Source organism: Centruroides sculpturatus, unplaced genomic scaffold (assembly GCF_000671375.1).
Source record: "Centruroides sculpturatus isolate CEXI.00-Female unplaced genomic scaffold, Cexi_2.0 scaffold431, whole genome shotgun sequence".
Classification (NCBI taxonomy): Eukaryota; Metazoa; Arthropoda; class Arachnida; order Scorpiones; family Buthidae; genus Centruroides; species Centruroides sculpturatus.
In genome coordinates, this window is record NW_019384619.1 from 121100 (window position 1) to 137706 (window position 16607).

Consider the following 16607-nt stretch of genomic DNA (forward strand, 5'->3'; position numbering starts at 1 on the left):
TTAAAGCATCAAAAAAGATAGAAGTAGCATAAATTTACAGAATAGGAACATTGACAATTTCTCACATTAAAAAAATAAAACCAAGGTAAAAAGTTTTCTTCTAAAACAAGTGCAGTTCAGAGAAAAAAAAAGGAAGACATTCAAGTAAGTAGAAAATCAACAAGTAGGAAAAGCACTGTACTCCCAGGTTTGTGCAAGAATGCAGCAAAGTCTTGCCAATTAGAGGCCCAATATTATCCAAGAAGGCAAAATTGTTTTATAAAAATCACAGTAAGAATCACTCTCAACACAAGTGAAAGTTGGCTACAAAACTTTAAATCATATTTTGTATTCAAGGTCTGACTATATCTGGTGAAAATCTTTCAACTGATGTTAACACTGTTCATGCCTTTGACATTAATTTACATAAATAGTTTTAAAAATCTTTAGATGGAGTAAATTTATAATGCTGTTGAAAACAGCCTTTACTGAAGAATGCTTTTAAATGAAAACTTTAGTGTTCACAAAGTTCAAGCAGCAGAGAGAAAACAGCATAGACAAACACCTTCATGGTTTGTGAAAATGCTTCTGGAACACACAAGATAAATATGCTGCTTACAAAAAATTCCAAGCAGCCTAAACCATTCCAGCAACTTAATCTCTCTCTCTCGTACAATTTTCAAGGAAGTGCAAGAACAACATAGAAAATTTTAAAAGATTGGTGTTTGAAAGTAGCTTATTCTCAAATGAAACAAAATTTATGCTCTGTAGGCCTTCCAAAGAAAGCTGCACATCCTCAAGAACTTTCAATAAATGTTTCTTTCTCCCAATGTAACCTATGAATCAGATCATCAGATTTCAACACAGTTATTGTATGTAGTTCTGCACAAAGATTATAAGTATTGCTTTCACTCTAAAATCTATCTGAAAAGATGTGTACTGGTTGTCAGAAACCTGGAATGAAACCAGTGAGAGAATCTTAAAAACATTGACTAATGCTTCCTTTTCAAAATGATAATGTGACAGAGTGTATGAAAACTGATGGAAATAAAGTCTACCCGAGAAAAAATTTTTGATTTGTGTGGCTTATTTCAACAGACATTCTTTAATGAAACAATTAAGGTACAGAAACTGTTCATCAACTTCATCCAATGATGAAATCATTGAAGTTCAATCAGATTCTGAAGGTCTTTTTACAGAATTTACTGAGAACAAAAATTTCTCATGAAGCTGCATTTGACCATTTTGAAACATACATCCAGTAGGCTGAAAAAAAATAACAGCTCATTACTGGAAGTGATGTCTAAGGTTAATGAAAGAAAATAGCTTTGAAATTTTACTTCTCACAAAAAGTAAAAAAAAAAAAAAACTATACCAGACTACTTTTCAGCTTGAGTTACATTGTTTATCAAAATTACTACATTGTACTTACATAAAACCTTAGGTTTTTGTGCAGATAAATCCATTATCTTTCCACTTTTGATAATTTTAATTGAATTACAATACTCTGCTGTGTTCACTTCTGGTTTGAATTACAATACTTACTTCATGCAGTCTTGATTATCCAGATTACCTGTGCACATAATGATCCAGGTAATCAAGGTTCTACAGTACATTTGTATTTATAATTACAATTTCCCCCTGTACAACAAAAATTTTTATAATACTGCACAAAATTTTCTTTTGTCCAATTAGCTAGCAAAAATTTCTGGGAAATTGCTGAATATAAAAAATTTTGCATTTCACATTCCTCTTGGTAACAATGTTTTAAAAAGTGTATGAAAGTTTAAATTTAATTAGCTTTCCCAGATTCAAACTGCCATACCTAATGTCTCCTAAGCATACACTGCATATCAGCACTTTTAATTTTTTAGCGGATCCATCCGTTGATATCTATAAAAAAAAGAAGAAGAAAACCACAAAAATAAATATGGGAAGTACAATGAAAAATTTCTTTTATTTCCCGTAATTATTTACAGACCCGTTGTCTTGCCTGACTTTGTCTTTGCATTGCTCTCTCAATTAATTCTCCAACCGATACTTTCAATGCTTTAGCAGTAGTTTCAACATTTTCTGGAGGTGGTTCTGGAATGACTTCTGCAGGTTTTGATTCTTCTTCTTCTTCACTTGCTTCTTCATTTCCTGCAGAACTCTCACCAGAATCATCATTGTCAGATTCTAACAACAGAAAACAAATTCACATTCTTTTAATTAACACGCTTTGTTATATAACGTTATTGATAATTTTACATTACTAACCTTGTTCGTGATCTCCAATTTTGAAGTCACTGTCGTCAGAACTGTCATCAAGATCAGCAAAGTCTAACAACTGCAGATGTTTTTCTACAGGTTTGACTCTTCTTTTGCTGGGATCTCTTTCAACTATAACAAGTTTTTATTATTAGATAACTTACTACATACTAAGATCTGCTAAATATATAGGGCTGCATTGTCCCTTTGATTATAAAATAGAGTTTTTAGGGACTTATCCAAATTAAAAATGTTAGGGACATATTTTAAAATTACTCAATTACAGAATAGATAATATTTAAAATATTATATTTTCGATAATTATTATAAGTAATAAAATTTTTATAGCATATGTTAACTTCAGAAACATAAAATACAGGGTTATTCATAAGTCCATGACACAATTTAAAGATGTATTACTTCATAAACTACACAATAGATATAATATTTTTTAACATTGAAATAAAGGTGAACTCTCCAAGTTTTTTTCGATACCTGGTCCACTATTCTCCAAAGAAAAGGTCGTGACAATCTCCGACCTTTCTCATCCTGGATCTATCAACACACATTGTTACGTAACACTGAAATTCTATTGGCCCGTCTTCGCACTGATACGGCCCCGTTGAACGGGTTCCTTTACTCACAATGCCTGCACGTCTCGCCTGATTGTCCCCACTATGGCTCACCAGAAACATCTTTTCATTATTGACTAGTTTGCCCGCAGTATGTGGGCACCCGCCAAGAGTTGGGTCATTCCTTGACCTTGGATCTCACTATTGTCCGCACTTTAACACCTATATACTGGCCACGACTCAACCTCCCTCCTCGTCAACATATGGAATATGGAAGTCTTGGAACAATTTGTGTACTGCACTAAATGCCTAATAGCTAAGTGGTGCGCTTCGGAGAAAAAGGTAAAAGGTATAGTCTCCATATGAAATAATAAAGAAAGAAAGAAAGAGGGCGAAAGAAAGTTTTTTCCAAGAACAATAGGCATGTTGTTGCCATGATTTATTGCTAAGAGGCAACAGTTGCAAATATGGTGCTAAGCAAACATGAAAAGTTATTTTATGTTGGGATATGCAAGAATCTTGTTCAATGGACTCTACAATGATGATTTTGAGCAGAATTCCATACAGAGCTCATGGAATAAGTTATACATCTCTGTATATCATGGTATCAAAGTCAAAACATCTTCACTTTGTATTAGGATCTTCTGAATCAATACTGAATTCAATGATGCATATCTCATGAAATCATCCTCAGTGTACCATTTAAAGCATTGAAAATGCAACATTTCTTCAAAAGAGTGCTGCACAACTTTTTCTGGAATTTTCATCCAAATACTTATATTATTGTAATAGGCTAATGAGATTAAGATATGATGATCTCAAATAATTAATGACTGGAAGAAATTTGCACAAAATATCTCAGGATATCTCAAAATATCTAATTATGCTTGCACATGCTGTAATTTTAAAGTGAATGGAATGCAGTGGAACACACTAAAATCTTTTCCTGCATTCAATTTTCTGTTTTTTTCCTCTTTCAAAATGGCAATGAAAAATGTTTTATGCCTAAAAGTGTACAATTTTACACATTAAAATATTGATCTGTATCCCTAAAATTAAAAATTTTACATGGTTGGCTCCAAGAGGCTTTAAAAACAAAAATACATTGAATATTGAAAGAGGCAAGCAACTCTGGACAGAATAGATACACAAAGATCATTGGCAAAGACAAAGCGTGAAGGCTATTACACAAATTCTCTGAAAAGTTCATTTCGGATGATGAAATTTACTTTACCTTCTTGTACTCAACAATCAATGGTAATGGTAAATTTTATACCAATTATATCTCCTCTATACCTACCAATGTGGTTTTCTAAGAAAAACAAATTTGAGAGTATAATTTTGTTTGGAATGCAATGGAACAAAGAACTGGATTTAAACCTAATAAGAAAATCAAGTTTTGCTATCAGTACCCAGTAATATTTAAATGAAATGTACACAATTCTCTGCACTTGACACATTCTGCTTGAGAAAAGTTTTTCCTCTGGCCAGATTAAGTAAGTTTCTACTTTGTTAAAAAGTGCTTACAGAGAGAATGAAAAACACTTAGCGGCAGGACCTTGTAGCCATGCAAATCTACTGAACTACGACGTTAACACCACACATTAATAAAAATCACCATGTCTGTGCTTTTAGTGTAACTCTAGGAATGTCAATTGTAAATATGTTTGTAATCTGATAATTTCTTCGGGCTACCTGTAATCTGGAACCTAGCACCTACCCTGTATCTAGTTTATGCACAGTTAATCAGAATACTGTACTGTACATACATTTGTCATCTGCTTTTATGTTTGAACTAGCTATGATTTGTCAAACAGCACTCAACATGTAACAACTTTGTATCAATATTAATCTGCATACTGTATATACATTTGTACTATCTGTTGTTGTCACATAGTACTCCCCATATAATTTCTGTAAAATTGTTAATCTGAATAATGTACATACACTCTGTCGCAAAAAAATGTATGCACCCAGAAGAAATCGAGCCACAATCACGAAAGTCGGTACGAATGTAAGAGATATGCAAATGATAAAAATTTCAACGCCAATGAGACAAGGCTAATGGTGGTACGAGCATATGAGATGCGCAGCTGGGAGAGTTTAAAAGGACGAGTGCTTGCGCTGTAGGGCTATTTAAACGAATCTGTCGACTTGGATGGATGGTATTGTGAATAGAGATGCCTCTGAGATGTAACAAGCGGCAGTATGAGCAGTTGATGGAGTTTGAAAGGGGCCGTATAGTAGGTCTCAGAGAAGCCGGTTGGTCGAACAGGCATATTGGCCGCCACCTCTGTCGAAGCGATATGGTAGTTGCTCGGTGTTGGCAACAGTGGATGACGGAAGGGAGAGTCTACCGTCGTGGAGGGTCAGGACGTCCCAGAAACACAAATGAGTGCGAGGATCGCACAATCAGAAGAGCGGCAACGTCCGCACCAACAACATCGCTATCATCGATTTGACGTCATTTACCACCTTCCAGGCATCTGGTGGCTTCAAGGGAAACCATTAGGAGACGACTGGCTGACGCTGGTATAAGGAGCCGACGTCCATTAAGACGCTTACCACTGACCCCACATCGTAGGAAGTGTTGATTGGATTTTTGCCGATCTCGGGCAAGTTGGAGCGTGACCGACTGGAGGCATGTGGTCTTCAGCAATGAATCCCGATTCAGTCTCAGTGCTGATGACCACCGAACACGCGTGTGAAGGCGGCCCGGCCAGCGGTCTGATCTGGCATTTGTTGTCGAGTGGTATACAGCGATTACACAAGGTGTGACAGTGTGGGGAGCGATTTGTTATGACACACGATCACCTCTAGTCGTCCTTCAAGGCAACATGATGGCTCGCAGTTACGTGGACAGCATTTTAACACCACTTGTACTGCCTATTCTATCAAGTCGCCCAGGTGCCATTTATCAGCAGGACAATGCTAGTCCACATACTGCGAGACTCTCCCAACAGTGTCTTCAAGGATATGATGTACTTCCATGGTCTGTCAGGTCACCAGACCTCTCACCAATAGAGCACGTCTGGGACGTATTGGGAAGGCAAATGCAGCCGTCTTGTGATACAAGTGAATTAACTGCCCAGTTGCAAAGATTATGGCATGATCTTCCGCAAGGGGTCATAGGTGACCTAATTGATTCAATGCCACGCCGTGTTTCGGCTTGTATAGCTGCCAGAGGTAGCTTTACTACTTACTGATTTATAACGTTTTTCATGCCATAACTTCTTAATAAAATGATCTTTTGTTCTGAATTTTTAATCATTTGCATATGTCTTACTAGTCTACATTCTTACCGACTTTCATGATTGTGGCTCGATTTCTTCTGGGTGCATACATTTTTTTGCGACAGAGTGTGTATTTGTCATCTGTTATTATGTTTGTGCTATCTGTGATTTGTCAGACAGCACTCAACATGTAATTTCTTGTACCAATATTAATCTGCATACTGTATATATGTTATTATCTGTAAATATGTTAGTGCTATTTGCAATTTGTAACATAGCACTCCCAACATGTATTCCTCTGTAACATTCTTGTTATTGTATTTTCTACTGAACATTTCCATTATTGTATTTTCTACTGAACATTTCCATTATTGTATTTTCTACTGAACATTTCCATTATTGTATTTTCTACTGTACATTTCCATATTGTTATTGTATTTTCTACTGAACATTACTGTGGTGCACGCTGCATCAAAAGCTCCCCCAAATGTTACTCCAAGTAGATCCCTGAATGTTACTCCAACGTTCACATAACTAGGATCTGATGATTATTTAAGATGTATTTTATAGATTGATATAAACTCTGTCTCGAGGTGTATCTAGTTCGGTAGAGATAGTGTATGTTAATTATTTATATTTTATCCACTTATTAAATTAGTTAGTTAATTCTTCTCTTGGCTCTAGTTCAATTTGTTTTAGATGATGCCTTTTGACTGATCTGCAATCTCCCCACTTGTAACCAATAGCCTTCCTCTTGGAAAGAAATGCAACAAATAGTATATTTTAAATTGTGAAGCAAGACATGATTAAACTTTCTTGCCTGGTGTCAGATCCTGATATCATCAGGGATCTCGAGATCCCATGACAAATTCTAACTTACAGTCATCCAGTGACGCTTGAGAATGGATCCCACCAATCCAGTGCCACAAAATGGGGTTACACTCTCACAAGGTGACCCGTGGACTATCTCACATTAGTAAGTAAAACTGACTGGTGGCAATAAATAATTTGAAATGGCAAAAAAATTAAAAACTGGCAAAATGGATGGCAATATTTAAAAATTTTTCAGACTAACTCCTGATGGTATTAACAGATGATTAAAATATAGACACTGCTTTATAAGCAATTTATGAAGTGAAAAGTTCTATATTTTTTGTTGACCATATCTAGAAACATAACCTCAATTATGATTTGATTTGGTTTACATCATCAATACAACACTTATGCAACATGGCAAGGGAGTATCTCCTGGGAAATTTTCTATGAGAAACTGGCCCCCATTTAAATCTTAGACATCAAGATAATAAAGAAAGCTCGATGTGCCAACCCATTGATGAGGCACGAACTCATGACCAACTATCTATGTATGTGGTGCTTTTATCCACTTGGCCATTGATGAGTCTTCTAAATTATGTGGAATTATATCTGTATATAATTCCACATAATTTTTTCCATATAATTATATTTGTTTAATTAATATATTCTAATTACATTACAATATAGTAAATCACTATATTTATAAAAAAAAAAAACTGGTTAAGTCATGTTTTCCAGAACAATGAATATATTAAAAAAAGTTCTTGACTCTTAACATGTATTATACTTGAAACATTTTTAGCTGGAAATATAAATTTATTTTCAATGTTATAAATATTAAGGTGACCAACTTTTTTACAATGAAAAGGAGGACACTAATAAATTGAAGGTAAAAATATTGTAAATAAAAAACATTTTATTTATTGCAACAATAATACACTATAATAATCTCTACTGCATGCATAGGTGCTATGTTTTGTTTCGATAAGAAGTAAACAAAGCCATTTGCGCTCTCTCTCTCTGTCTCCAATGTGAAGAGCATAGGTCTCATAATTGCATCTCGTCACACTGTACAGAGCCTTGATGAATTGTCATGTAAAATACAAACATGTTGGGAGTGCTATGTTACAAATTGCATATCACATCACATGCAATGGATCGGTTCGGCATTAATTGAATATGGAGATTTACAGATTAGTCTTCAAATATCAAAAAGGAGGACACGTAGGAGGACACTTTTCAAGGGCGGATAGAACTTACAAAAGAAGAACAATTGGTCACTTTATGAATATAAATTAGATTAACAGTAATAAAAGCTTGATGAATTTTTAATAATCTCAATTAACTCATTTACGATTTTATATATTTTTTATATATATAATTTAATTTAAAACATTAACAGTTGACTATATGAACAGAAAATTTAAATTAAACATATGTTATGCAAGCAAACTTATTGATATTCTATTAGGTTGTTCGGAAAGTAATTTCGTTTTTTTTTCTGTGGAAAAAAAACAATATTTTTATAATAAATAAATATTTTGTTGAAATATTTATCGACCATTTTGGTCAAATATTTGTTGTCATCGTTTCTGGTAGTAGCATGATTTCACATTCATAAAAGTTTTGATCGTTGCTTACAAAAAACTGATCCAAGTGATTTTTGACATTGTCATTTCAAGTAAATGTCTTACAGTTAAAAAAAAATTTGTATAGACTGGAACAAGTAATAATCTGAGTGTGGTCAATCTGGCAAATATGGTTGGTGCGATAGAAACTGTTATAACTTAGATGGGACCTGCTGATGAGTTACCAAACTTGTGTGAAATTTGACATTATCATAGTAAAACACTACACTTGTTTTGTTGATCAATTCTGGCTGCATTTTCTGTTTGATGATATTACTCAATTTGTTTACTTGATGGCAGTACACTTTCGAATCAATTGTTAAATTGTCTGGTAAAAGCTCCAAAAATAAAATTTCCTTAAAATCCCACCAAAGAGAGCATCTCTCTTTAAAAACATGTGGAACTTGTATATCAAGCCTTGAAACGAAACCAATTTGTTTCAAGTAATCAAACAGTTCAATTTGACAAATTTAATCTCTTAGTGATTTCACGTGTTGTTATTTGGCAGTTTGCTTCAATCGTTTTCATTGGCTTCAACTGGCCATCCAGAACGTGGTCGAAATTTTGTAAACCAGTTTTAGCACTGTCGTTCTGTCAATACATCTTCCCCATACACGTCACACAATTTTTTCTCGCTTGAACAGTATTCTTACCTTTTCGGTAATAAAAGAGCAAAATATGATAAAAATGCTGATTTCGATCTTCCATATTTGATAAAACACAAAAAATAAACAATTGCACAAAATCAAACAAAATTTTTTACAAATAAGCCTTAAAATGCTAGTCGTCAAAATATATGATGATAATACGGTTTAGAATGAAAATGACGGGAAAAATACAACTAATCCGTCTAGTGGTAAAAAAAATGAAATTACTTTCCAAACAACCTAATACTAGCTATAGATTTTTAAAAAAACAATTAAAATTAAATTCTTAATTATATTCGTCAGAAATACATTTATGTTCCATTTGTTTAAAATGAAAATTGTCATTCAATCACTACTTTTTTATCCTAAAGAAAACAGATAAAAAACGACCAAAATCATTCAGATTAAAAATATCACTGTACTTCATGGTTTTCTTCATGGTGTGATTACTTATTAATTTAAAATTCTTTAAAAATCAGATATTAAAAACTGAAAATAATAATAGAATGCTTCGTTTAGAATATTTATTTAAATTCTATTTTGCATTTATTATAAAGTTATAGCATCATAAATTGTGTTCAACTTTGCAAAAGACATATCATTAGTTGAAAGGAATAATATGAAAAAATTTGTACTTCATAGAGTTCCACAAACTTTTCTTTATACAAAACATGTAAAATTCTTTCAGTAACAAAAGAATTGTTAGTTTAGTCTTTTCATTAGTTTAATTTACTAATTAAAGACTTCTTGGAAAAAGTAACTTTAGTAGAACAAAAAAACAAACAAAAATTAACAGAGTTCTCTCTTCTACAATAAATACATGGCTCCACATATCCTATGAGGATTTAAAACATGCAACAATACAAAGCCATTCTTTTCTCATTAGCATGTGATATGAAATCACATAAGATATCAAAGAATGTTTTACTTTGATACCTTGTAACTGGAAATACTAACGCAACAATCATGAAATTGTTGTGTTAGTATTTAAATTCAGATTAACATCAGGGGTAAATATTTTATGTAAGCAGTATAGTACTGTCCATTTTTGTCTAACATTACAGTTGGAAAATTTGAAAGTCATGTTTTGGATAACATTGGACACATTTGGTGGATATTCTCTGACTGTCCAAAAATACCCATCTAACTTTAAATGTTTCTTACAATGCTCTAGAGAACTATTTTCTCAACCATGATATAGACCAGCAAAATTATCCATAATTTTATTGGTCCACAATGAGAAATTATGTGTGACTATGAATTAAGCTTATTTATTAACTACAGTAGAGCATCGATTATCCAACCCCCGATTAACCGTCACATTGGTTAACCGACCGTTCTAGTTGGCAAATTTCAAATGTCCGCTAGTGATGTGGCGCTACAATATTTGGCTATGTCTTGGCTACTTTAATATTATTTTTGTTAAATTTTTGCGTGTTTTAGCTGGCAGCACAACTCGACCATTGAAGGGAAGCCAGTATTTAAACGAGACTTAATTTTCTAATTATGAATGGTTGTTTGTTTCGTGAGCAATAAAATAATTTAAAAATAATTTTTAACGATACAATAGCAACGATTATTATTTAAAAAAAAATTTGTTAGACTAAACATTGATGAAAATTCAATGCAAAGTTGGTTAATAGCGATATACTAATAAAAACTAATTACATGGGATATACTAATATCCTAATATACTGTACTAATAATGTATTTTTTTCCTTCTTTTCGGTTATCCGATTTTTTCAGTTATCCAACCAACCTGAGTCCCCAATTGAGTCGGATAATTGATGCTCTACTGTATTTTGATCTTTTATATGAATGGAAGATTTATCCTATCAATGTTTATATTTTCCAGTGAAAATAAACCTGACTTATCATGGAAACAACTTCTGAAACTGCTCAGTCTGTAAACTGTGTCTAAGTACGGATTCACAGCCTAATCTATCAACTAAGTCTGTGAACACAGGCCCACAACCTGGTCCTCTTCATGTAGAAACAGAACTGGGAATGATCAAGAATCTAAAACTGGAATCATGCAGAGGATTACTAAATAGTGTAGCTATCTACCCAGTGAATCACAAAGACACATTATGGCACAAATGACCAACTGAAAAAAAGCAAACTTCTGACAACCATACCACGCAAACAATCAAAAAAGCTAAATGAGAAGACAAATTGCAAATGAACACATGTAGGGGGAAAAACCCCCGGAAATCCCAAGCATAGAAATGAAGAGTGCTGTCACAGCTACATCATAGAATATTGTGACTTGTTGCAAAGTATGAGAAAGTCCTACAATAAAGATCAAATTCAGCATTACATCTGTAAAGGATGGACTTAGGCCGACATTCCACTACTGTAAAAACAGCGTAAAACCCCCCGCTGTAAAAGTTTTTAATCACGTGACCCTGATGTTTTACATCTGAGCAGGTCGTAAAACTGGCGTAAAAGTGAGTTGAGCATTGTTCAACTCACTTTTATGCTGGTTTTACGACCTGCTCAGGCATAAAATATTTTACGGTGAGAGGTTTTATGCTGTTTTTACAGTAGTGGAGTCTTGGCCTTACAAAGAAGGTGAAAACCTTGAAAAAGGACTCAATTTAAGCATGTGACATGTGCCAGTAATTTGTTCAACCATTCTTTAAAAATAATGTTTTATTAAGATTTGTTTATTAAAAAACAAAGAAAATTACATTTGTAAGAGGTATCTGGGATTATCTCCAGTTTTTCAATACAGAGGGTGATCGGTTAACGAACACTTTCGCAAAAGATTTTTATGTTCGGACAATGAACACATGATCAGATAACGAACATCCCACAGAACAAACAAGAAGAAGCGACGTAAAATAACGAATACCAACTGGACTTTCCTTGTCTTTGGGCAACAATTCTAAACTTTTCAGAGTGTGGGAGATGTTGACATCGATGCTCAAGCCGGTATATACCGATCGGATAGTATTCCTCCGAACTTTAAAACTCTCCCTTATAATTCCAGCCTATTATTTATATGACAAAATAATTCTTTTATGTATTTGCGAGACTGTCGGGTAGGCACTCGTTAAGTTTTGTGTCTGTTTTTTTTTTTGTAAGGTAAGAGTATAATAGCAAAGGTAAAGAGTGGGTAGAAGATACCTAATGTTGCTGGATACTATGGTGTGAACAGGTCTACAGTAGGCCGCAGTTCATTTTTTAAAGAAAAGTACAGTATAATCAAGAAAACTCAAGCAGCTAAAGGAGTAACAAAAATCACATATGAGAAATAAAGAACATCGAAGAGTTCGTAATGGAACCTGAAACGGATCTGACGACAGAAGAACGCCAAGAACTCTTGAATGAAGAACACCAAGAAACTTGGCGAGATATGTTTTCTTCTGAAAATGCAGACTTATGCCGATATCTGCTATTAAAGATCTTGTAAAGAAGTGGGATGATGTCAGAACAACGGTCTTAAAATGGCATCCAAACCAGGTTGAGGCTTGGGGATTTCTACAATTGCAATGCTATTAATTACTTACGAAAAATCCTGAAGAAGAGAGAAAAGCAATCGACATTAGACAGATTCTTTAACCCTTTCAAACTGAAAAAACATGACTTATTAGTCATGTTTCTTCAGTTTAACGCAAGACTGTGTACGTATGTATTTTTATTATTACATATAAATAAACGTAGTAAGAAAGTATAGCCTATATTTTTTATTTTGGGGAGTCTCCAGAACGAATTAATCAAATTCCCATTAAAACCTATGGTAAATCGATAATCAGTTAACGAACAATTCGGATAGCGAACAAAGTCTTGGAACGGATTATGTTTGTTAACTGATCACCCACTGTATATGTTTTTTGAAAATAAAATTTCAACTTTTATATTGGTAAAAAAGTGACATATTATTTATTAATTTAGTGTAGTAAGACGATGTATCAACTTTATAAGGAACTCCTAGGTTGAAAAAAAAATTTCTGTTTAACCAAAATAAAATCAGAAAGTGTAACTTTAAAATTTTTATGTCTAGGCTACCTATCTTCCTCTAATTTAATAAATTTCTTGAAATGAATGTTTTATAAAATCTTCTGGCCTATTCTGATTGGTCAGCATTCTTTAATTTATTTGGCTATGACTTATAATAAGTCATGGTCAAATAAATTAAAGAATACTGACCAATAGATAATTGAAAGGTACTCTAAGACTGCCAGCTAACAAGTCTTAATTGTTGAATATCAATCATTAAATCATCATAAATGCTTAAACCATTTAATAAGAAATCTTCCAGATTTGTGAACATATCTGTGAGAAAATAACTAATTTCTTTTTTTTCAAAAACCATATCAATTTCTTCCTTCAAAAACTTATTCTCCATAACCCATATTCAGGTACTGCACTCTCAGAAATCTTTTCTAGATTTTAAAAATATAGTTAAATGCCACTGCAATATATACAGTAAGACCTTGCTTAATGCGGGGATGCATTCCTAGACAACAAAGCACTAAGCAAAACAGTGTTAAACAAGGTCATTTTAACAGAGTAAATATGGATAGGGGAACATGAAACCAAAAATCAATAAATTTTACTTTAATTTTAAGTTACTTTTATATTAATCTGAATAATAATATATGTTAAATAACACAAACATATGCACACAGAAATATAAAGTTCATTTTTTGTGATGAAGGTCCTGACTTTTCTGAAATTCTGTTCTTTTGCAATAAAGTCACAAAGTTTCATTTGTCGCTTTTTTCTTTCCTTAAGCAGATGTCAGTAGCAGAAGATTGTATCCAAAACGCCTCGTTTTGCTTTTGCACTCCTTTCAAAATCTGGATCATTCACTACATTTGATCAACAATTTCAGTTATCTTACGAAATTTTTACTAAGGAAATCTGTAGAGAAATTTTTTGGGTTCTTCGTTTTCAGGATCTCTATTTTCCAGTTCTACACGAATTCCATGTTCTGCCAGTTCTTGAAGGTCATCGTTGGTAAGGCTCTCACCAGAAACCTACTGTAACTCCTCAATATCCTGCTCGTCTACATCTCCTAGCCCTGCTATATCAATTAGGTTGAGTTTGGTCAACCTAACGATACAGCAACAGACTCTTCTCATTGAGAATTCTTGGATACCTTTAAATCAGCGTAAATTTTGAGCTTTTTTTAGGCTTCAAGCAGAACACATTATATTGAATCACCATTAAGCGGGGTCTTACTGTACTTGCAGACTACAATATCATATTCTATTTTTGATTTAATTAAAACATTTTACAATGTATACAAATTCATATTATCAACAGATGTTTTAACAGAATTAATATGGCCAATCATTCTAGTTATTTCAATACAGTGCTTCCTATTGTTTGATTTATGTCAGCAAGAACTAAAGAAAATATCTACATCAAAATTCACATCACTTATAACCCATGCAAAGTTAAAAAGAGTTGGCCCATGTACAGAACCCTGATAAATGCCCAAACTGTGAACAATAAAATTAAATTTAATCAATAATTTTGTTAGAAATTTTGGACAAATTTTGAAACAAAATAATATTACTGCTTTATGAGGAATGTTGTGTAATCAAGTCATAAATAATTGTAATATAAACTTGAATTAATTGATTTGTGTTAGTGATGAGGAGACTCATCAGCATGCAAGCAGTAAAATAACAAGGCACAGTGTAGTATAAACATTAAATAACATTCAATATAGAACTAAAGAACGCTTATTGATTATTTTGCTTAATATTTTAATAATATTAATAATTATAAACAACCACTTTTTGAAGTATTATTATTGAAAATAAGTTGAAAATTGGGATCTGTCACATGAAAATGAACAAACTTCTTTCATCAATCTGCGATGGAAAATCGACTTTTTAAATGGATAGAACGATGCGGCCAACTCTTAGATATATTTTACAATAAGTTTTTGTACGAAATTCTTCTTGTAATTTTCGATAAATATTAAAATCTGACCTTTTTTGGAGTCTGCGGCCGCCATAGTTTCTCTGGCGCAGAAGCCTCGTCCCGATTTATCCGCGAAGTATAAAGCTACTCACCCATCGTTCGATAAAGAAAACCGACTCCTTTTCCACTATTTTCACCGCTTTCTGCTTCTTTTTCTTCCAGGTTGTTATTATTGTTGTCAGCCATTTTTACTTTGAAGAAAAATTTTGTTGATTCTTTCCATCCGTCAGGGGTCGCCCCCCTGTTGAACGCGGCCAATCACAATCAAATGTTCATCCGGAACTTGAACATCATTAATCCATAAATGGTCATGTTTTACTGCGGGACTATTCTTTTATATCAAGAACGATTTCATAACATTTCTGAAATTTTATTAATTATTATAATAATTCTTATATTTTAAAATATTCATTTAAATTGCGCTTCAGAAAATTCGTATATTAATTTCTTTTTAAAATTTCAATAGTGAAAAAGTAATTTTTGAAATTGAAATACATATATTAAATAATATTAATCGAGAAAGCATTTACATTAGTAATAAATTATTAATATCAGGGATTTAGAATTTAAAAAAGTGTAGAAAAACTTTTGTAAAAGAAAAATTGTCAAAGTCACTCCTATCGATGCTAACGTGGACGAGTTTCTTTTTTTTCCTCTCGTGTTAAATATAAACAGCTTATTAAATTAATCAAGTATCTGTTATAAAATATTGATGTTAACAATAATTAGTATTATAATTACTATTCAAAAACTATTAAATAATAATATATAATAAAAAAATATTCTAGATAAGTCACGTTTTATTTTCCGAAATATGAAAGATCACGCAAATATGAAATTCGAAGGAAAATTGTTATTGATACAACAACATGGGCAAATTATTTTCGGTTTAAAAAAGCACGCGATAAATAAACTTTGAAGTAAATATCAAAATTAAAATTTTAATTCCAATGTCGCATATGTGTCAAATTTGAAAGCGATGTTTTCGGCTTTGTTACACCGATCATTTTACAAATGGCATTTTATACTTATGACTCCCAATCTTACTTTTATTTGTTTTATTCTTCTGTTTGTACAGAAATGTAAAATATAATCGAGTTGAAGTTTTTGATTGATGTATATTATTTTTTAAAGAATAGCAACTGTATTTGTTATGAAAAATATCTAAGCTTATAAACTGTTAAATATTGATAAATAATATCAATAATTAATTCATTTATTATAAATATTGAATTTATTATTCATAATTAACACCTTACGGAAATCATTCCGTGTTATTCGTTATTACAGTGCATTAAAGAAAATATTAAATTCTATTAATTCTATCTTCTCAATATGAATAAAATTATTTTTATAAGTATTATATGATTGTATCAGTTACATATACAAGTATATACAAGTATATATAATATATAAACTGTAGAAATAAATTATATACACATATATAAATATTATTTATGCAGGCCTGGTTTTTAAATATATTAATGGATTTAATAAAAGTATATTACACATTATTTTATGAAAACAGTTTTATAA

The 16607-nt window shown here is 32.4% G+C and overlaps 1 protein-coding gene across 1 annotated transcript in view; it reads right to left on the bottom strand.

The window, feature by feature from the left end:
• Positions 1-15391, bottom strand: part of LOC111625427 (PHD finger protein 14-like) — a 111481-nt gene extending 96090 nt beyond the window's left edge. Inside the window, exons 1-4 of the mRNA XM_023368568.1 lie at positions 15164-15391; positions 2239-2361; positions 1961-2157; positions 1805-1872 (exon numbers count right to left, since the gene is read on the bottom strand). Coding sequence (XP_023224336.1) covers positions 1805-1872; positions 1961-2157; positions 2239-2361; positions 15164-15257 — 482 coding nt within the window. The 5' untranslated portion in view covers positions 15258-15391. The remainder of the gene's footprint in view (positions 1-1804; positions 1873-1960; positions 2158-2238; positions 2362-15163) is intronic.
• Positions 15392-16607: the final 1216 nt, after the last annotated feature.